The sequence below is a fragment of the Typopeltis vanoorti genome, chromosome 18 (assembly GCF_054136105.1).
Source record: "Typopeltis vanoorti isolate ZY-2024b chromosome 18, IOZ_Tvanoo_1.0, whole genome shotgun sequence".
NCBI lineage: Eukaryota > Metazoa > Arthropoda > Arachnida > Uropygi > Thelyphonidae > Typopeltis > Typopeltis vanoorti.
In genome coordinates, this window is record NC_143566.1 from 110,286,716 (window position 1) to 110,310,217 (window position 23,502).

At 35.9% G+C, this 23,502-nt stretch overlaps 1 protein-coding gene across 1 annotated transcript in view; it reads left to right on the plus strand.

Moving 5' to 3' along the window:
* The window catches only part of LOC150097068 (uncharacterized), a 221,768-nt gene that overhangs the window by 74,098 nt on the left and 124,168 nt on the right, over positions 1-23,502 (plus strand). The window contains exons 5-6 of the mRNA XM_090408117.1: positions 4,958-5,186; positions 11,221-11,410. Of these exons, the coding sequence (XP_090264243.1) occupies positions 4,958-5,186; positions 11,221-11,410 (419 nt within the window). The remainder of the gene's footprint in view (positions 1-4,957; positions 5,187-11,220; positions 11,411-23,502) is intronic.

Genomic DNA, 23,502 nt, shown 5'->3' on the forward strand with positions numbered 1-23,502 from the left:
TCTTGGAATATCCATTAACTTTGAAAGAAGTTTTGAGATGGTTTATTTCTGTAAGAAGTTCATTTGGGTCATCCAGAAGAGAACGGGCTCTATGTCCCAAGGTGGAAATTATTCCAAGCTTATGAGGAGGGAAGTGATGGGACTGACTTTGCAGATACCTGTTGGTTTGTGTGGGCTTTTTATATATCGATATTTTGAGTTTACCAGAAGAGAGCAGGTCAGTTTGACATCAAGAAAAGGCAGGGAATTATCCGTTATGAACTAGAGAGAAAAATCGTAGAATCTAGGGAAATCATCTTCAATCCTGTTCATCTAAATAATAACTTGAGCTACAACCTCCCAGATAGTCATTCAGCTGTAATCATGTACTGGCGTTCACGAGATGCTACTAGCACATACTTTCCCAACAATACAACAAACGAAAGAACAACTTTAAATACAACCACAGTTTTAATGTCAATTATATATAGAGACTCTTATGATGTTCATAATTTATTTTAGCTTCAGTGTTTTAGTGTTTTTTCTTTTTTCTTTCTTTTATAATGTCACCTGATGAAGGCTGTTACAAGTTTGACACCTTTCTGATATTTATTTTCTATGTTCTTAGAACATAGAAAATAAATATCTTCTGTTTACTTAGTTTTACACAGTGCTTCACTTTCTTACATTTTTCTCTATATTCTCTAAGAGCACAAGCTGACTTACTTGCCAGGAACTTTCAATATGCTTTCTTCTTTTCCTTGACTGCCTCTTTAACTTCCTGAGTCCACCATGGGGTTCTGCTTTTTTTATCCTTACTGCATGTCTCTCTGGCTGAATCAGTTCATGTTTTCTTGCAGGATTTGACACTGAATCTCTAAATAGAGACTTTTCAATTCATTTCTTCTTGAGCAATGTGTATTTGAGTCTACAGTGCAGTTCTGAGAGCTGCACAACTTTGATTCATTTTAAAACATTATTTTCAATCTGAAATTCAATTTAACCTGCTCAACACTAAATGGTGATCACTTCTAATTTTATATATCATCTATGCTCTTGTGTTCTGAAAATAATTGGGAAAACATCGCCATCAACTATAAATAGTCAATAAGACTTTTCTTATTTCTTGCATCTTCTCTCCATGTAACATGTTTGTTTATGTTGGAAAATGGTGTTAGTAATTGCTAAGTGTATAACTTACCCTTAAAAAACTCTCGTTATAGTAAAAAGAGAAGAAATTGGTTAAGAAGCTTTAATCTTAAACTAAAAATATAGCAAGGTATTAATCATACCTGTAATGAATTTAAGACTGAAATTTACTGCACTGCTCTGCACATGACACTAATATGCTATAGGTTTTTGCAACCTTTCATATATGGGTCAAATAAATAAATAAAAAAAATAATAAATATGACAAATATAGCATACATGTTAGCAAGCCCCCATAATTATTTTATACACAGTACAGTTTGAACTTGTATAGCATATCAGTGCCACACACAGTACCATCGACAGGGTGTAGCATAGAGGCAGCCTGCTTGACAGCATGGCTTAATAAGGGCACTCATTCAGCCATATTGCAGTAGGTGCCATCACTACGTTAACAATTCCTATTAGTGTAGCAAGTGCAGAAAGAAGTTTTTCCAAGCTTAAACTGATTAAAAATTATTTGCAAACAGCAATGACCCAAGAAAGATTGATTGGTTGGTCTAGCAACTATATCGATAAACGCGGACATAGCTTATAATTTAAATTTAGAAGAGCTTGCAGGAAAACCTCGCTTAACGCGAATTCGATATGTGCAATAATCAGTTAGCATGATTGAATGAAATGATACTATTTCCCGCTTAAGCGAGCGATTAATCCGTTAAAGTGGTTTTTTTGACATTATGCAAAATTTTACATTACGCGAAATTTTTTGTTGCCAATCTGCAGTGAGTGGAAAAGCTGGAAGTCATTAAGAGACATGAAAGTGCCTCTAGTAATACAATGATTCTGTGAGACCTGGGATACAGCGAGTCTACAGTTCGGACTATATTAACTAAGAGCAAAAAATACAAAGAACAAGGAAAAGTTGCTACTGCTTCTTTAAGAAAACAGATCACCTGAAATAGAAGTCATTTAATGATTGAGTTGGAGTGTTTTTTATCACTTCGGATTGAAGATTATAACCAAAAAATAATATATCTTAGTACAGAGAATATTCAGGCAAAAGCTCTCTATATTTTTACCTCATTGAAAAAGACAAATTTCAAGAAGGATGTGAAAGCTTTACTGCAATTTTAGGATGGTTTGACCGTTTTAAAAAATTGAACTGGACTGCATAATGTAAGAGTAACTGGGGAATTTGCTAGTTATAATAAAGATTCTGTGGCCAAGTTTCCTGAAGAATTTCAAAGAATAATTCAGGAGGGTGATTATGACGATCGTCAAATATTCAGCATTGACGAAATTGGTCTCTTTTGGAAGCGTATGCTGACAAAAACTTTCCTAGCTAAAACTGAAACATCTCATCCAGGATACAAAGTATCTAAAAATCATCTTACACTTTTATTAGGAGGCAATGCAGAAGGCGAGTTTAAACTCAAGCCTATGTTAGTTTATCATGCTCAAAATCCAAGATCTAACATTATTGAAAAAATCACCACAACTGGAAAAGAACTTGGATTTAATGACCGATAATAATAATGATGATATTGTCCTGATAGCAGATAATCTTGAAGATCTGGAAGGAAGGCTAAATCAGCTAAATGAAGTCTCCAGAGAAATTGGATTAAAAATAAATAGAGAAAAAACAAAAATAATGATGAATAAAAACATTAACCATAGAACTATCAAAGTTGAAAACCATGAAATACAACAAATTACTTCATATGTATATTTGGGCCAATTGTTATCCTTTGAGGAGTGCCAAAGAAAAGAGATTGAACGAAGAATTCACCTTGGATGGATGGCTTATGGGAAAATGAGAGACATATTCAGAAGTGACATCCCTATGAGTCTAAAAAGGAAAGCTTTCGACCAGTGCATACTTCCTGTCCTAACACATGGAGGAGAAACATGGACTTTAACAGAAGCCCTAAACAAAAAACTGAGAACAACACAACATCGCGTGGAAAGAAGTATGCTAAAAATAACATTAAGAGATAGGAAGACAAATATCTGGATAAGATCTCAAACAGGTGTCATGGATATTGTAAAATACATTAAACAGGCTAAGTGGAGATGGACTGGCCATATTGCCAGATGCGGTGATGGGAGATGGACTAGAAAAACAACATAGTGGAGACCATTGGATGGAGCAAGACAAAGAGGAAGACCGAGAAGAAGGTGGAGAGATGAACTGGAACAAATTGCAGGAGCGAGATGGATGGGAGAAGCAGAAAACCGAGTGATCTGGAAAATCATGGTGGGGATCTTCATCCAGCAGTGGACAGAATCAGAAGGTAGAAGAAGAATGACGATGTATGAAACTACTCGATTCCCATTCAGAACAGTTGAGCGTGAATGATCTCCTTAAACTAGAAGAACAGTGTGCATATGAAGAAGATAAGGAGTGCGAACAAGAACAGAATTTATGACTAAGAAGCTACCTGCAAAAGAACTTGAGCTAGTTTTCAATCATATTGAGCATGCTAAGGAAATTTTGTTTGATGCTGATCCTGATATAGAATGCAATTTCAAAGTCCACCGAAATCTTGATAAAGCGATCACTAGCTATTGCAAATTACATGACGAGATGAAAAGTCAAGCACGGTTCAAACATCTTTACATAATTTTTTTGTAGAATAGTAGCTCAATTAAATGTTTAGACATTATATAAAAATTTAAGCAATTGATCTTTATTAATGTTGATGATTTTATCCTCTAATATAGATTATACTGTAAATTTTTTTTCCAAATTTATGCTAACTGACAGATGAATTATAATTATTCCTATTGTTTATTATATTCACTTAACCCAATTTCGCTTAGCGCACATTAATTGATGGATTAATTAATCTCGTTAAGCGAGGTTTTCATGTATAAAGTTTTATTGTGCGATATCCCTGTAGACCAAACATTTAATTAATATTATTATGTAATCGTTTTGCATTAAAGTTTCTCTTGCAATGAAAACAAAATAGCAATTGGAGATTTTCTTATATTTTTGTCTTATAATTCGTTACAGGCGATATTTAATTGTTTGCCTCAAGGCACGATATAATCTGGCAACTGCCCTGCCACACACAACATTGATGTGCTATAATGTCTTGCAATCTTTCATATATGAGTCAGATAAATAAATAACAAATATAGCATTAATGTTAGCAAGCCCCTATAATTAATTTATATGCAGTACAGTTTGAAGTCTCAGTTGTTGATTCCATTTTTCAAAATTTTCATGTATCTTTGAGAGAGAGAGAGAGTGCCCTGTCAATTGGCACTGTTTTTGTACATATCTTAAGTGTGCCAGAAGGTATGAGTACTATTTCTGAATCACTGGCCCACTTTTTTTATATGTACTAGTAATGAAAACAAATTGGAATAAATTCCATCCAGCTAGTGCTGAATTATTACTGTAGTATATATCATTTTGCCAATAAAAATGATCTGAATGAAACTAAAATTGAGTCACATGGATATCACTGAGGTAAGAGCAATAGGTTGATAGTTGGATGGTAAACATTTATCACCCTTTTTTTTGTCATTGGCTGTATGCAAGTTTCTTTCAAGTTGGTGGATGCCAGCTGAATATAATATAGTGTGTAGATGACAAAGAACAGGTGTTAGTTCAGGAGCACAACTGGTGGGACTCCATCAGGTGCAGAATCTCCTTTTTTGGTATCTAGGTTGCTCAAGAATCTTCTGATATCTTTCTTGCACTACAATTTGCAAAACATTGGTCTGTATAATATATATCTCCCCGATAATCTATATACAGTGTATAATAATATGTTGTATAATCATATAATTTTATTATTATTATTATATTCAGTGGGTCCATTATTAACTGGAAATGCTGAAGTATGTGGTCAGTCATTAAGGAATGACCAGAGTGATGACTTAAAAATCCTTCCGGTACAAGGTTCAGCCTTTCAGGAGCCAAGCACAGTGCATTTAATTGTTGAAGCTACAAAACAAAATAAGGCAACACTTATCCCAGTAATGGATAGCTCAACTCCAAAAAGGAAACGTGGAAGACCTAGAAAGAGTGAGCAGCACAAGTAAGCTAATAAACATTTATATATAATTGTCTCATGTTTTTATACATTTGTATAAAATTTTATACAAAAAATCCAGTATGATTAGAAATATTTTATTGAGATTTAAATTTAAATCTCAATTAATTTAAATCTCAATAGAAGTAGTGTTTGTTCACAAACACTACTTTTATTTATTATTTTTTTTTATTGTTATAAGAGTAGCACAGAACTAATAATAATTATCATCATTTTCTGGGTATACTCTCATGGAGTATATCAGATATCATGACAGTCTAACATGATTAATATTTCATAGGCAGTCTCTTATCTCTTAACAACTTTTTCACAGTTTTTTTTTTTTTTCAATTTTTTCTAGCATAAAAATGTACAAAAATTCAGATGGAGAGAACATAAAAGAAATAAGAAAAGTCTTAAGACAAAAAAATAGGAAAACATAATAAGAAAAGATAAAGTATTATATGTTAGCACTTTGATTTAATCAGATGGCTGACAAATAATTGACCATCTCCTGTACTTGTCTTTCTCTGGGTCTTTTTTCTGACATTTTTGCCTTAGACACTTTTATTAATCTTGTTTCCCATTATATTTAAGTAAGTATAACATTTCCAATGATCTCTGCTTACATTATTATTAAATATGAATAATGCCAAGTTATTTTCAAAACTAATAAATAATGAGATATTGATGAAGTAATATCTGTTTATTTTAATTTTTTTTTAATCTTGTATAGCCTAGATTAACATAGAGAATGGGGGGGAGGGAGAGAGAGAGAGAGAGAGAAAATAAAATCCAATGTTGTAAATAGACATGAAATTAGACATAAGGCATAAAATGAAGAGAAAATAGAATATAAGTCTGGTTTGTAATCCCTAGGGAAATTATTATGTTCCTTGAAAGTTGCTGTAAATTTAAGTTTTTTAGTACTATTTTTACTGCAGTCATTCTGGAGTGGAATGACTGCAACATAAATAATGAACATAGTTTCTCTGTTCTAAGATCTAGATGATGGAGAGAATTTTTGGTGAACAAGTAAGAGTAGCTAACTTTTGGTTTGAAGGAGGTCTGTGTGCTGTACCTTTGAAGAATACATGAAATTTTTTCTGAGGTGCTTCAGATACAATGGATAGCAATGGTTTTGTTTGTGTGTGTGTGTGTGCACATACGCATGCTCTGGATTTTAGAGTGCTTGGGAGATGGCAGAGAATTCTGTTGATTTTGTAAAAGGGTAAGTAAGCCCTTGGCTAAAATGTCCTGGATGTGTTTGGTTTCAGTGGAGAGGCTAGTATGGTCTGAGTAGATGGGTTCTAGCCCTATTTGTCAAAGTTTTCATAACACCCCTTGGATGGGTGATAATGTGATAGATGAGGGATGTACCTTTCTGTGGGTAGATTTCTGTAAACAGAAAAGGATAAGTAGCTGTTGGGTAGTTGAGTGACCAGAGGGTCAAGGAAGCTGCCCTGCCTTTGCCAATCATTTCATGTAACATTTTGAAAATATGGATCTAAATGTTGGCCCTTCTCAAACCCACAATCCACTGGGCCACACGGGTGGGATATGTTGGAAACGTTTATAAGACACCTCAACAGCTGAGGATCTTACGGAGGTTTCTGTGGTTAAGAAGTTCAATCGAATTATTCCGGTTTTGTGACTACATTTTTATTAAAAAAGACTGTTTTTCTAAAACTAAACAAGTACTAAAAAACAAACCTGACAAGTTTCGTTAGTCGTCAGACTAACATCTTCAGGGGTAAAGAGAATTAACAGTTTAACGCACAAACTATAAGAAATTAAAAAAAATAAAAGTTCATTTGTTGGTATTATGAACATCAAAAAAGTTTGTTAAAAAACCGAATAACAGATCTATACAACCCTTAATACGTGTTAACTGGAAACAATGCTATTTGATGTCGCATTCTGTGGTTCACTTTCACTCTGTCCGAGGTCTGAACTGGGTAAATTTTTAATTAACACTGACCAAACTTGATTTAATATCAAACCTTGATTTTTGTTGCATTGCATAGGAATTTTAATCATATTTGCTGCCTCTTTGAATTTTCTTGTGAAACAGTTTTTATCAGTGTAGGACATGTTTGTTCTGTCCCAGAGTACATCATGAACAGTAGAAGCTGTGTGAAATGCCAAGCCAGACTTATGTTCTCTCTTTTTTTGTACGTCTTTTTGATGTGTGCTCATGTGGATTTCTCCCGATCTCCCCGTCTGGCCTACATAGCAGATGCCACAGGAATAGTGAATATTATAAACTCCTTTATTATAAATTTCTGAAATTCAAAGAGGCAGCAGATATGATTAAAATTCCTACGCAATGCAACAAAAATCAAGGTTTGATTTTAAATCAAGTTTGTTCAGCATTTATTAAAAATTTACCCAGTTCAGACCTCTGACAGAGTGAAAGTGAACCACAGAACGCGACATCAAATAGCATTGTTTCCAGCTAACATGTATTAACAGTTGTATAGATCTGTTATTCGGTTTTTTAACGAACTTTTTTGATGTTCAGAATACCAACAAATGAACTTGTTTTTTCGTAATTTCTTATAGTTTGTGCTTTAAATTGTTAGTTTTCTTTACCCCTGAAGATGTTCATCTGACGAATAACAAAACTTGTCAGCTTTGTTTTTTAGTACTTGTTTAGCTTTAAAAAACAGTTTTTTTTTTAAATAAAAATGTGGTCAAAAAACTGGAATAATTCAATTGAGCCGAGGAGCTGTTTTACCTCTGAAAAGGAAAATAATAAGTGTCTGCCCTTATGCTCTGGTCACTTGGCTACTTAATGAAACCTAGCAGAATATAAGGCACATCCATCTATCACGTTATCACCCTTCCCCATCAGTATAGGGTTATCAAAACCTTTAGTAAATAGAGAACCATCTGCTCTGACTACAAGGAAAGATTCTTTCTTTGTAGTCAGATTTGCATCACGTTTGTACACCTAAACTAGTTATTACAAATCCTGAAATGTGACTGCAATACACTTCTGAATCTTCCTATCAAACATTTAGTATAAATTCATTCATTCATTCTTGGTGCAAATTCTGTACTACCAAGAAAATTAAGTTCCTGAAACAAGCAGGGATGTCATAATTTACTTTATTAAGCTGCTGCCCTTGTTTTCTCCTCTCCTATCATGTACTGAAAAAAAAATTTGTACATTTTCAGTACATGTGATGGGATCACGTGTACTGAAAACTATACATGTATCTAACTGAGCAATATCACTGATTTTTCATGGATAGAAATTACATTAAAAAAAAAAAAAAACAGCAATTTATTCAAGCAATTCAGTCTTCTAAATTTCAGTAATACCATTTATGTTGATAATAATATGCTTTTGTTAATGATGCCTATCTTTAACTTTTTGGATGTTAAAATTGTTCAAGTTGCTGACTTTTCATTGTTTCCTATATGGGTTCTTCTGAACAATATCTGAACAGAAGTTATCCTTACTATAACCCCCCCCTCCCTTGTTGACTTATATCCTCTTTTTTTCAGCCTGTTATCCAAATTTTGTCACCTATAAACTTCCAGTCTATCAGAGGGAGCTTTTAATTCACCTAACATCAACTGTCTCTGAATCTCTCTGTTACTTTTTTTTTTTTTTTTTCATTTTGCATTCATGAAAGGTTATTAACCTGTAGTACATTTACTACCATCAGTGGGTTATGAGTTTATCTCCTTTTTCTCTTTCAAGAGACCAAACATGTAACTTTCTGTATAATATAATCTTGAGTTCACCCAAATGGTTAATGTATTATATGCTGCCAACCATTCCAAGTGGCATTCACATAAAAAAAATACTGCAGACGTGCAATATCTTTTTTTTTTTTTCAATTTTTATGCCACTTTTACGATCTACATTTTTCTCTATCTTCGAAGGGACAATACAGGTGAATTTATTGTATGATTAATTCTTACCATGGATTCCTTCTTTAGCTTCCTGTATCTATGCATCCTTACAAACAACTTCACCAGCTGGCTGAGTCAGTCATTTTTTTTTTTTTTATTATTTTGAGTTTTCACTCAATCTCTGAGGTTTGGTTCTACTTTTCAAATTATTTCATTTGTCTGCACTTCACATCTAAGAGTTGTTTGACTTCAAAACTTTAGGACATATTTTCTTTTCAATGGGATACTGATTTCCATTCTTCTCAACATTAGGTCAGCATCACTTCCTATTTCAGACTTCCTGTACACTCTCATATCTTGGATCAATTTGAACAATATCACTATCAACATTATGTGATCAATAAGCAGTGTGTCTTCTCCAGATGAATTTATGCATATTTTTATGTTAGAAGTTATTGTTTTTATGAGTAGTCCATGTTCTGAGCAAAAATCTAATAGATGCTTACCTGGGATGTCTGGGATTAATTTTCTAATCTTCTAAACATCAAAGAAGATTAAAAATCTATGATGTGCTGATCTTCAACAAGAACCAACTTTTTTCTTTGTTATGACTTCTAAAAATAACTCAAAATGTTTTCTACTTTTCTGTTAGAACCCTCTGAGGGACAATAGACGCAAGTGTCATCCCATTTTCCACACTAAAATCTTCCACGTCACTTTGAAATTGACTCCTATTCAAGAAGTTTAATTTCATATTTGTGTTGACTACTACAGCTATTCCCTTCTTTCCAAGATCTAAGTGCCAATAAATCATCTTATCCTTCTAAGCAATAAGCTGCCAGCCTGGTTGGCCAAGTGGATAGTATATCTGCTCTCCAACCAACAGGTTGCAGGTTTGAATCCCAATGGGGGGCATCAATGTTTGTGATTGTCTTTAGGTGATAAACTTCATCACCTGGTGTGAGATCACTGCTTCATTTATTAGAGGCCTGAAGTAGTTTGAAAAAGTTCCATGCTTGTCATCCAGAGCACTGATTTTTCATAGAAATTACATTAAAAAAAATACACAACAATTTATTCAAGCACTGAGGATCACCTTTGGTTTTCTAAATTTCAGTTATACCATTTATGTTGATAATGGTATGCTTTTAGGTTAATAATGCCTATCTTTAATTTTTGGATGTTAAAATTGTTCCAGTTGCTGACTTTTCATTGTTTGTTATATGGTTCTCCTGAACAATATGAGAAGACATCCTTCATATTGTTCAGTTCATCCTTCATATGTAAGTATCATCTAATATAGAATACAGTTTTGGTTTGCTAAATCCCAAATTAGACCATTTTTGTTCATTCAGCGTTTTCTTATAGTCTGCATAAATCTCCTCTGAGCTGTGGTGCACCAACCAAATATGCAACCAAATGCTACAATATCTGATGATAAATTTGAAACTTTTTAAAATATATTTTATTTATTTATTTTTTTATGGATAAGCTATTGGTGCATTTTCTGAACTTTTCTAAATACAAGTACACCACTGATTTTCAGCAACAGATGATCCAGCACCTCCTTTACTCCAGACAAAATTATGAGAGCACTTGAAATTCCCACACTCAGCTAGTTAACTGGGCTGCCACAGATAGCATTGCATATATATATGTGCTCGTTTAATTGTTTGCATCTGCACTTGATGTGATCTCTTGATTTTGTCATTCTTAGCTTAATTTGCTTCTATTTAACCCTAGTTATGGCTTTTAGGTTAACAGTGATGGCGATGTTAAGCCTAAGCACAAGTCCATATCCACTTGTTTTATCATTTATACTAATGCACTTCATTTTAATCCTTAACATCACATTTAATTTATTTTTAATATTTGTTTCTAACTATCCATGGTGCTTTAGAGATATGTGACAGGTATAATTAATTAATATGGGTATAATAATCAAGGCTCTGGAATTAAAGGTACCAGAAAGGAAATGGTGTACCTGCATTATTATTTGAATTTTTTTCCCATTCATTTGTTCTATAATTGCCTTAGAGGACATCCTAAAAACAATCACTAATAACACTTAAAAACTAAATACTAAATCTACGAAAAACAGTCACTTATATTTACACATCTTATAAACAAATTTTAACTATGTTCATCTCTTGTAAATTTTTATTATTAGAGCAATTGAGGAAAAGTCATCTGCCCAAAAGAGTGAGCCACCCAAACCACCAGATCCTCCACCTCATCCAGAACCAGGACCTGATGGACTTTATCGTTGTAATCAATGCAACCGGTCTTTTAACAAAGATAGGCACTTACTAAGGCATAAATGTCTAGGTAGAAGTGATTATGTTGATCTGTCTCAAAAGGTAAGAATTACTATGCCTAACCCAGCAAAATGAAAATGCTACTGAAATTTATTTATCTAAACTAACAGTATGCATCATAACTTATTTTTTGATTGTTGCTGTATACTGTATATATTTGTGTGTGTGTGTGTGTGTGTGTGTGTGTGTGTGTGTGTGTGTGTGTGTGTGTGTGTGTGTGTGTGTACACACACACACACATATTATATACACTGTATTTTTATTTCTTTTTACATAATCAAGAAACCCTGCTCTGGAGAACAAACATGGAACTTTTTTGAGCCAACTTCAGACTACAGAAATTGTGGGCCATGGTCTCACCCTGGGAAATAAAATTCATTTCCACTTAAAGACAATCACAGTGTCACGATGAGATTTGAATCGACAACCTAGTGGTTAGAGAGCTGTTACACTAACTACTCAGCCAACTAGGCTGGCAGTTATGAATATAAATAATTATAAATGTATTTATCAATTTAAATAAGGGGCTACTTATTCAAGATTGGTACTATCAGCATAAAAAACATTAGAGAAGTACCATGTTGATATAATTGTGTTAAGAAAACAAAGAAGATAAAACCATATTAGATCCTTCTAAATAACAAGTACATAATTTATGTTCAGGCAGAATAATCAGAGAAAGGAAATAGTAGATTTGTATTCAACACTAAACACTGGGATAATTTTCTTTAATGGCAAGCAATGTCAATTGGAGTGATGATGGAAAACATCAAATTGTAAAATTGGACAGTGAAACTTTGTGTGCCACAGAAATCTCATTGTCTGTGCTCTCACAGAAGGTTCTACTAAAGAAGAAGGGGAAGAATTTTTCACTTATTAGAGATGGCAGCTGACATTAAAAAAAATCAGTCCAAACATACAGAAATGTTTTTGGAAAATTTGGAGGCAAGAGCAAAGGTAATAGTAATGGTATGTACCTGGTGGATTTCTGTTTACGACATGATCTAGTTATTACTAACCCCATGCTTCAACATAAAGAGATGCACAAATTTACATGGAGAGAAGAAAAGTGCTATTAACTATATTATTTTTGATGTCATCACTTGGTTCAGGACACAAGATTGTACAGGAGATTAGAAACAGAGAGCAGTTGCCAAATTAAGTAGATTGAAAATTGAATATCATACTGAAAAGAAAAGTATATGCAAGTCTTGAAAATAATCTGAGTTTGAGCACCTTTCAGTGGTGAATTATAGACTCAAATATACATATACTATTCAAGAACAAATGAGTTTGAAAACACAAATCTTGGAGGCTCATTAGCGCTCTAAAGAAAATGTTGACTGAGCCTGAGAGCTACAAACCTATAAAAGTTTATGAGGACATAAAAATTAGAATGTCATAGTGAACTCAAAAATTTAAAGAAGCAGTTATATGGTGTGAACAGGACATTATATCAGGCAATAACTAGTCCATATTTGAGTTGAATTGAAGGAGGTACAGGAAGATAGTTTGATGCTAAAACAGGTGTGATGTCCTGTTCATACTATATAACTTCCTCTTTAAATTGTGACAAGGGTCACCCTATCTCTACTGTTACTCATAACATACAGATCACATTATGAAGGAAAGTAGCATTAGTCCTGATATCAAAATTGGAGATGTTAATCGCAGCTCTTTGATTTATGCAGATTTATTAAAATCAGCAGTTTTTTTTTAAAAAAGGCTGGAACATTGAAATCTTCATCTTCATCCTGAATGGAAAACCTATAGAACAAATAAAACATTTCATTTATTTAGGCACAATTTTTAGTGAAGATGGCAAACCAAATAAGGAAATAGATGACAGAATTAGCAAAGCTATTATGGTAGAGAATGAATTGAATAAAGTTCAATGGAATAAGAAAAAATTTGTTAAAATACTAAACTAGCTGTATACAAGACATTTTTGAAAACAGTTTTAACTTATGAATCTGAGAGATTTATTAAAAATAAAACAGTTTGATCAAAACAGATGAGAGTTCTGATAAAAATTATTATGGATGTTTGTGAACAAATGCCATCAATGGCAGAATCATGTTAGAAATGAAAATATTAGGAAGGAACCTGACATTGTTAGCATTCAGGAATATATGAGGAGCTAATGTAAGGTATACTACCTTACATTAGCTCCTCATTTAATTTAAGTCACTTAAAGAGAATTGGAGTGAAAAAGATTAAACCAAATAGGAGTTTGATACTCAATCATCATCAAATTCCTGACATGTACCCTCAAGGAGTGTACAGGATGTGATAGTACTACATGAAAAACTTGCATCATTACTAACTTCCTATCTACAATTTTCCTCCAAATCAATTTGTTACCTGTCAAGACTCCAACATTATCAGATCTTATATTTCTATCATCTAAGACACTTTTTACTGTATCAATCCACCTATATTTTGGTCTTCCTTTGGGTCTTTTTCCTGCCAACTTGGCAGAGAACACTTGTTTTACTAATCTTTCCTCTCTCATTTTGTTTAAGTGACCATATCACCTGAGATTAGATCTGCTAACACATTCCTGGATGCTAACAATGTCAAGTTCTTTTTCTAATATCCTTATTTTTAATATGATATTGCACTGATGCCATATGTTCACCCCTCTAATCTTTCTCAGGACTCTCATATCTGTGGTCTCTAGTCTTTGATCAAGTGTTTTATTTCTAACCCAGCTCTCAGATCCATAAGTTAAAATTGACTTGAACACTGTCTTGTATATAGTTTATTTAGTGTTTTGGCTAATTTCTCTCTTATTCCATATAAATTTATTCAGTTGACTTCCTACCATACTGGCATTGATTCTGTTGATTCTCTTGTAACTGCTGACTTACAACTCAAATAGAGACTAACTGGTAATTAATTTACGGAATTAACAACGCATATGAAGTATATTAATTAAAGATACTTTAATGAATCACTTCTATATTTCGGCAATGTCACATTGCCATCTTCAGGAACATAAAGATATGGTATGTGCACTAAGGAACTAACAAAGCAAATGAGGAAGAAAGTAAGAAACTACTTTTGTTCCTAAAGTCCTAATGGTGCCCTCTTGCGGGCTAATTTGGTAGTCTTGGCAGTTGGGCTGAAGTTCTCATAATGAAAGTCTCCAAAATTTGGGGCAGTTTCATGCATCCAAATTTGTTGAGGTTAGGAACGTTTTTTAGAGCTGCTGAAGATTCTTTGAATTATCTTTCGTATTTAAACTTGCTGTGATGGATTATTTTTGTTTTCTTCCAACGAATTTTATGATGGGTATCTAAGGCATGGTCTGCCAACCCAGAGCGGCTGTACTGGTGAAACCGGATGTAGTCTTGGTGTTCTGAAATCCTGATATTTGTTGTTCTGCCTGTTTGGCCAAAGTAGGACAATTTGCAGCTGCAAGGGACCTGGTATACACCAGGTAGGTCTAGGGGAAGTGGTTGTTCTTTGGTAGAGCGGATAAGGGATGCCAACTTTTTATATGGTCTGTAACAGGAAGTAAGGTCATATTTTTTGAGGATATTAGTTATTTTTTCAGAGGTGCCCTGGATGTAGGGGATAGTGATAGACTTGGTGTAGTCTTTATTGTGGAGGGGGGTTGTGGTTTATAGGTTTTAGTATTTTTTGGATTTTTTTGGGGTTATAGCCATTGGCTAAGAAAGTGTTGAGGATGTGGTTTAGTTCCATAGTCAGGGCCTTGTCATCTGAGCAGATTAATTTTGCCCTGTTATATAGTGTTTTTATCACCCCATATTGTTGTGAGGGGGGGGGGGAATTGCTGGTGAATGTATCTGCCAGTGTGGGTGGGTTTTCTGTTTTGGATAAGTTGGATTTCGGAGGTATCCGCAGGTATCCAAAAAGGATACCTGCTGAAGAAATCATGATCCAAATAGAGCGTGGAATTCGCAACCTGCCTAACCACATCGCCAACAACGTGAGACTGGATGTAGTCGGTGTTCTCACTAAAGCCAAACCTCCGAAATCCAACTTATCCAAAAACGAATATACAGCCCTACAAGAATTAAAAAACAACAAAAAAATAGTAATCACCAAAGCTGATAAGGGAAGCGCCACTGTGGTACTCAATCAAAAAGACTACAAAGGTAAGCTAAATTCTTTAATACGAGACCGTACTACTTACCTCCCCATTGAATATAATCCGACCAACTCTCAGATTAGAACTATCCACAGACTCCTTAAGAAGGTCACTTCTTGGCCTGTGGAAGTCACCAACAAACTTAAACCTTATAACTCTAGACCCCCCCAATTATATGGACTCCCAAAAATACACAAACAAAATGTGCCATTGCGTCCCATAGTGGATGGCATTGATTCCCCCACATATAAATTAGCCAAACATTTAGCCAAAACGCTCACACACTACACTGGCAACACACCATCACACATAAAAAACTCAGCCCACTTTAAAGCCAGTATAGAAAACCTCACACTCCAACACACTGACATAATGGTCAGTTTTGACGTCTCCTCCCTATTCACTAATGTCCCACTCAAAGAAACCCTTGAGCTCATCCAAGCCAAGTTTCCTCTCGATATCTCAGCCCTATTTCAGTTCACAATGAACTCAGGCTATTTCGTTTGGCAAGGAAAGTTCTACAAACAGATAGAGGGGACAGCCATGGGTTCACCACTTTCCCCACTCTTGGCCAATTTCTTTATGGAGACATTTGAAGAGAAAGCCTTAAACTCCGCCCCACAAAAACCCACTATTTGGCTTCGTTATGTGGATGATGTGTTTGCTATTTGGCCACATGGCTCAGACACACTCCACTCCTTCCTAACACACTTAAACAACCAACATCCCAGAATCCAGTTCACCTTAGAAAAAGAGGAAAACAACACCCTCCCCTTCCTAGACACTTTAATCACCCGCCAGCTTGATGGATCTTTGGTTTTCTCTGTTTACAGAAAACCCACCCACACTGGCAGATACATTCACCAGCAATCCCACCCCCCCCCCCTCACAACAATATGGGGTGATAAAAACACTATATAACAGGGCAAAATTAATCTGCTCAGATGACAAGGCCCTGACTATGGAACTAAACCACATCCTCAACACTTTCTTAGCCAATGGCTATAACCCCAAAAAAATCCAAAAAATACTAAAACCTATAAACCACAACCCCCCTCCACAATAAAGACTACACCAAGTCTATCACTATCCCCTACATCCAGGGCACCTCTGAAAAAATAACTAATATCCTCAAAAAATATGACCTTACTTCCTGTTACAGACCATATAAAAAGTTGGCATCCCTTATCCGCTCTACCAAAGACCAACCACTTCCCCTAGACCTACCTGGTGTATACCAGGTCCCTTGCAGCTGCAAATTGTCCTACTTTGGCCAAACAGGCAGAACAACAAATATCAAGATTTCAGAACACCAAGACTACATCCGGTTTCACCAGTACAGCCGCTCTGGGTTGGCAGACCATGCCTTAGATACCCATCATAAAATTCGTTGGAAGAAAACAAAAATAATCCATCACAGCAAGTTTAAATACGAAAGATAATTCAAAGAATCTTCAGCAGCTCTAAAAAACGTTCCTAACCTCAACAAATTTGGATGCATGAAACTGCCCCAAATTTTGGAGACTTTCATTATGAGAACTTCAGCCCAACTGCCAAGACTACCAAATTAGCCCGCAAGAGGGCACCATTAGGACTTTAGGAACAAAAGTAGTTTCTTACTTTCTTCCTCATTTGCTTTGTTAGTTCCTTAGTGCACATACCATATCTTTATGTTCCTGAAGATGGCAATGTGACATTGCCGAAATATAGAAGTGATTCATTAAAGTATCTTTAATTAATATACTTCATATGCGTTGTTAATTCCGTAAATTAATTACCAGTTATGTCTAACCAACGTATAAGTCTTACTACTAGAAATAGAGACTAAGTATTGCATGATATAGTGTCCCATTGAAACCTCTTGGCACATGCCTTTTGCCATATGCCTTTGCAGGTCTACTAAACTTAAATACAGATCTTTGTTATATTCTCACGATTTCTCAACTATCTGTCGTAAAGTGAAAATCTAACCTGACAGCCTCTATTTGGCCTGAATCCAGCTTGTTCTTCACCAAACTTCTTTTTCACAATCCTTCTCAACCATTTCTCAAGTATAGTTGCATGTATCTTACCAGGAACACTCAGTAGAGAAATATCTCTGTAATTCTTACATTCAGTTTTATTTCCCTTTTTATATATGGGTACTATGAGAGCTCTACTCCAATCATCTGGAATTCATTCCTCTGTCCAGGCCTTCTAAACTATGTAGTGCAGCCACTGTAAGACTTTTATACCTCCATGCTTGAGCATTTCTGGTTGAATATCATCTACTGCTGCTGCCTTTCCACATTTCAGGCTTTTGACAGAAATATAAGATCTGATAATGTTGGGATCTTGTCACATGAAGATTAATTTGGAAGGAAATTGACAATTGGAAGTTGGTGATGATGTAGCATTTTCATGTAGTACTGTCAAAATATCCTGTTCTTCCCCTGAGAGTATATAACACGGATTTGATATAATGATAATGAAAAGTTTTACATTGGCTATACCATAATTCAAATAGCTTCGTCAGAAGGTCGACTTCTGGATAATTGAGTAGAGCAGCCATCTATAAAAAAAATAAAAGGAAATAAAACTGAAGGTGATAATTTCAGTGGAATTAGTAAGATATATGTAAGTATACTTGAGAAACGGCTAAGAAAAATTGTGAAAGGAAAATATGGAGAACAACAAGCTGATTCAGACTAAATAGAGCTTGTCAGGATGAAATTTCACTTTAAGATAATTAGTGGACAAGTAATGAGAATGTAATAAGGAACTGCATTTGAGTTTTGTAGATCTGGAAAAAGCATATGACAAGATGAGAAGAGAAAAACTGTTCAAAATACAATTGTTATATGGTGTAAATAGTACATTTACATATATCAAGCAATACTTAGTCTATATTTGAGTTGCAAGTCAGCAGTTAGAATTGAATGAAGTATAGGAAAATGGTTTGATGTTAAATTGGGTGTGGGACAAGGATGTACATTATCTCCCCTTGTATTCATCATCTATATAGATCACAATATCAAGGAAAGTGGTACTAAACCTGAAGAAAAAGTACCTGAAAGCGGTACTAAAATTCAGCCAAATTCTCTGAGTAAACTAAATAACCTGTAATAAATTTGTTACTTATGAGAGCAGTCTGAAAAGTTGTTGGCCTCGACCATAGATGGTAACACTGTCAGCAAGATTTTTTTTTCTAAGTTGGTACATCTATCATAAGCATCCATGTGAAATTGCAACTCATTCTATCAAGTAGTTTGTTTTATACATCTGTCTGAAGTGTTGTCTGTATCCCTTGAAATGAATAAAATTGAGTATTGCTGCTATAAAATTCTTTGAAAAAGAAGGTGTAACTGCAAAAAAATTCATTCGAAGTTCATAAAGCTTTATGGGCACCCTTCTCCTTCGTTTTTGACAATTAAGAAATGGGCTGCCGAGTTTAAATGTGGCCATACCAGCCTTGAAGATGATCCACGTGAAGGACGTCCAAAAAGTGTAACAACACCACAAATCATTAATCAAGTGCACGATATGCTATTGAGTGACCAGTGAGTCAAAGTGCGTGAAATTGCTGAGACTATAGGCATTTCAAAAGAATGTGTAGGATATATTTTGCATGAAGAATTGCAAATGGAAAAGCTTTGCGCTTGCTCACAGGAGATCAAAAACACACTCTCATGAAAATCTCTGAACAGTGCTTGGAGCGTTTTAACAAGAATAAAACTGATTTTGTGCTTCTATTTATTACTATGCATGAGATTTGAATTCACCATTACACACCAGAATCCAAACAGCAGTCAAAACAGTGGAAAGAAACTGGTTGTTCAGCACCAAAGAAGATAGTCAGTTCCATCAGCAGGAAAGATCATGGCATCGATGTTTTGGAATGCTAAAGGCATTTTGTTTATTAATTATCCTGAAAAGAGTAAAACAATAACTGGGGAATATTATTCCGATCTTTTAACCAGACAAGACGAAAAAATTTATGAGAAAAAACCCGGTTTGCAGAAGAAAAAAATCATCTTTCATCAGGACAATGCACCTGCCCAGAAAGGTGTTTTGGCAATGGGAAAATTAAGGGATCTTAATTTTCTAATGCACTATGAATTGTGTCCGCGCGGTTAGCCTAGTGGCTATGCGCTTCGCAACCATATGCTCGGTGAAGGAGTGTCCTAGGTTCGATTCCCGTCGGTGACGTGAGGAGCTGAAGGATCTTCCTCAGCCATAGCCAAGTTAGCCAGTCTTGGGCGTGGACAGCATGGTTTTTTCCCCAGTTTATTCTGGGGGTTTTCATCCCACAAAGCAGGCAAACTGGCCTTGAGAACCCAACACTACAGGCCATAGGGTACACCGGGGCATAAGGCTGACCACCTCATCCTGTAAACGGAGTGAGGTCCGATGATTAATGGACCCTCGACACTGCAAGGTAAAAGAGGGTATAAGGAAGATGATGATGATGATGACTATGAATTGTTGGAACATCCACCCTATTCTCCAGATTTGGCTGCCATTGACTTCTATCTTTTCACAAAACTAAAACTCTTCCTCTGAGAACTTTTCAGACCAGCCTCATAAAATAGGCAGAAGCATTGAAACCATCAACTGCTTTCTGAATGGAGACTGTCTAGAACAATTAAAGCATTGTAACTGTTTAGGCACAATTTTTGGTGAAGATAGTGAATTAAATATGAATATAGCAGAATTAGCAAAGCTAGTATGATAGGAAGTTATATGAATAAATTTATATGGAATAAGAGAGAAATTAGTCTAAATACTAAACTAGCTGTATACATGATATTGTTCAGACCAATTTTAAGTAATCTATATGAGAGCTGAGTTAGGAATAAAATGCTTGGTCAAAGATTGGAGACTTAACATCAGTGGCAGTATATATTTTTTTTCTAATATCTTCATTGAAAATGAAGATATTAGAAAAACATTATTAGCATTCAGGCAAGCTAATCTCAGGTGGTATGATCACTTACACAGAATGGTAGAGAAATAGTTAACAAAACAAGTGTTCTTTGCCAGGATGATTGGAAAAAGATCCAGAGGAAGACCAAGATACAGTAAAAAGTGCCATAGAAGACAGAAATATATGATCTGATAACAGATTAATTTGGAAGGAAATGGTTGATAGGAAGTTAGTAATGATGTAATGTTTTAATGTAGTACTATCATAATATTCTGTACATCCCCCTGAGATACATGTCAGGATTATGATGATGAACATTTCATTCTTCTAAGGCACTTCTGACTGATTCAATCATGTAGACTTTGGTCTTCCTCTTGGTCACATCACACACACCTGTTTTTCTAAACATTTCTTTCCCATTCTGCTTAAGTTTTCATACTGCCTTAGATTATCTCTGCTCACACAGCATTGAATGCAGACAATAGTGTGTTTCTTTTTGATGTCTTCATTTTTAATATGATTTTGTCTTACATGCCATCTGTTCACTTCCCTAATTTTTCTCCAAACATCTCATATTTGTGTCTTTACTCTTTGATCAAATACATGACTTCTAACCGAACTCTCAGATCCGTAACTTAAAATTGGCTTAAAACTGATTCCAGGAATAATCTTTCATGCTTATATTTGCTCTGGTGTGATAATAAGCATGAAATACTTATAATAATAAGTATGAAAGATTATTCTTGGAATCAGCCTCAGCTCTAAAAAAACTTCCCAAACCTCAACAAATTTAGGTGTATGAGACTTCCCCAAATTTGGGAAGCTTGCATCCTAAGAACATCAGTCCAATAGCCAAGACAACCCAATTTAGCCTACTAGAGGGCACCTTTAGGACTCTAGGACCAACTTCAGTTGCCTTCATCAGCCTCATTTGCTCGTTGTTAGTACCTGTGTGCACACATAGTGCACACATAGAAAAATTTAAAGTCATGTGTAACTAATGTATAAGTTTATCTACAAGAATTATGGAACCATAGGCACAAATAAGTTTCATTACCCATCATTGCTCCTTCCTTTCTTTGATCATTATCGCCCAAATGTAACATTCTATATATATTATATAATTGGCTGCTGCTATAATTTTATGTTCCCATAGTTTTATGTTCCCAGAAGATGGCAATGTAACATTGCTGAAATATAGGAAGATATTTTAATACACACATGGACAAAGAAATTAGCCCACCAAGAAGGAAGCATAGGATTCAACTGAAATTTTATTGGTGTAATGATACAGGTGAGTGATGCACATGATGGCAAAAACAGAGCTGAAGGACAATTACAAAGGGATCTGTGGTACACAATCCAGTCATCATTAATAGTGTGTTGCACTGCCTCGTGTGGCGTTACATGCTGCAATACGGTCTGGCATGGTGGTGAACAGCCGCCTGATGTTGTCATGCGGCAGACTGGTCCACACGTGTCGGACACTGTGCTCCAAATCTCGGATATTGCGGCATGGTGGGAGCTGGCATTTCAGCTGCTCCCAAACATGCTTGAAAGGGGACAAATCCAGGCCATGGAAGTGTCTGTACACAACGTAGGCAGGCCCGGGCAACCTGAGCCATGTGCAGATGGGCATTATCCTGCTGGTATAGTGCTCCTGGTATCCTGGCCAGGAATGGGAGAAGGTAGTGTCGTAGGATGTCGTCCACATACCGCTGCCCCATCAATGCTCCACATACCACTATGTGGGATGATCAGCTATCATAGACTATGGCTCCCCAGACCATAATGCCTGCAGTGCAGGAGGTGTGGCGCGCGATAGCGAGGTTGGGATTGTGTCCTTGACCACAGATCCTCCACACCCGGACACAATGATTATCTGTCCCCAACACGAAGTGGCACTCATCGCTGAAGACCACACGTCGGCAATCTGTGACGTTCCACGTCGCTCTTGCCTGGCACCACTGCAAACAGAGTCGGCGATGTTGCGTTGTTAATGGGAGCACACATAAGGGGTGCTGGGATCATAGATTCACCTCTGTGAGGCGTCGGGAAATGGTTCATGGGCACACAGGAGTCCCTACATCTGCCTGTATAGTGGACCGGGTCACCGTGGGATCCCTCCGTGCTTGCCACACGATCCATCGATCCTCTCTATCGTTGGTCCTCCTGATCCAACCAGTGCCGCTCTGCCATGTGGCAGTGCCAGAACGTGTCCACAGCTCCCAACACTGTCGGACGGTATGGTCAGAACAGTTCGTGTGCATGCCTATATGGCACGCTGACTACACTCTGGTTTTCAGGCCGATGAGCATGCCTCTGTCAAAGTCCGTAAGTTGCTAAAATTGATGTCTCTGGCATCTACCCGGCATTATTGTCACTCTGTACTCTAGCTTGTGTCGGCCGGTGCTTTTCGCTTTAATTGGCTATCGACTACATGCCGGCTTTATAAGGCTGCTGGTTCATACTTGTAACGCCACCGCAGGGTATGTGGGCATGCGCAATCGCACCAAACTTGGATCATTTGCATACCCTGCACTCTAGTTATTTGCTTAGTTTTGCCGTTGTACCATATTTTCTTCCAGGTGCGCTAATTTCTTTGTCTGTGTGTGTATTTTAGTATACATTTAAATTTCCTGAAAAATTAAAAGTCATGTGTAACTAATGTATAAGTTTATCTACAAGAATTATGGAACCATAGGCACAAATAAGTTTCATTACCCATCATTGCTCCTTCCTTTCTTTGATCATTATCGCCCAAATGTAACATTCTATATATAATATATAATTGGCTGCTGCTATAATTCAAGGGGTATATGGGAGAATGCAGATGGCATGCACTGGCAAATTAGCACAATGAGTGCAGGTCAAGTAATTATTATGAGGGATTTCAACTATGGAGACATAGGTGGGAGAAAGAATGGTTGCAGGGAGGGAAGTGAGAGATAATTAAGAGGTTGCACAGAGTTGCTGAGAGATAATTACCTAGAGAGCATGTAATGGAGGGGACATGAGGTTTGAGAGTGCTAGACCTATCATAGCATCTCTGATGCTATGATCAGGTCTAGCACTCTCAAATGATGCTATGATCAGATTCAGTCTAGC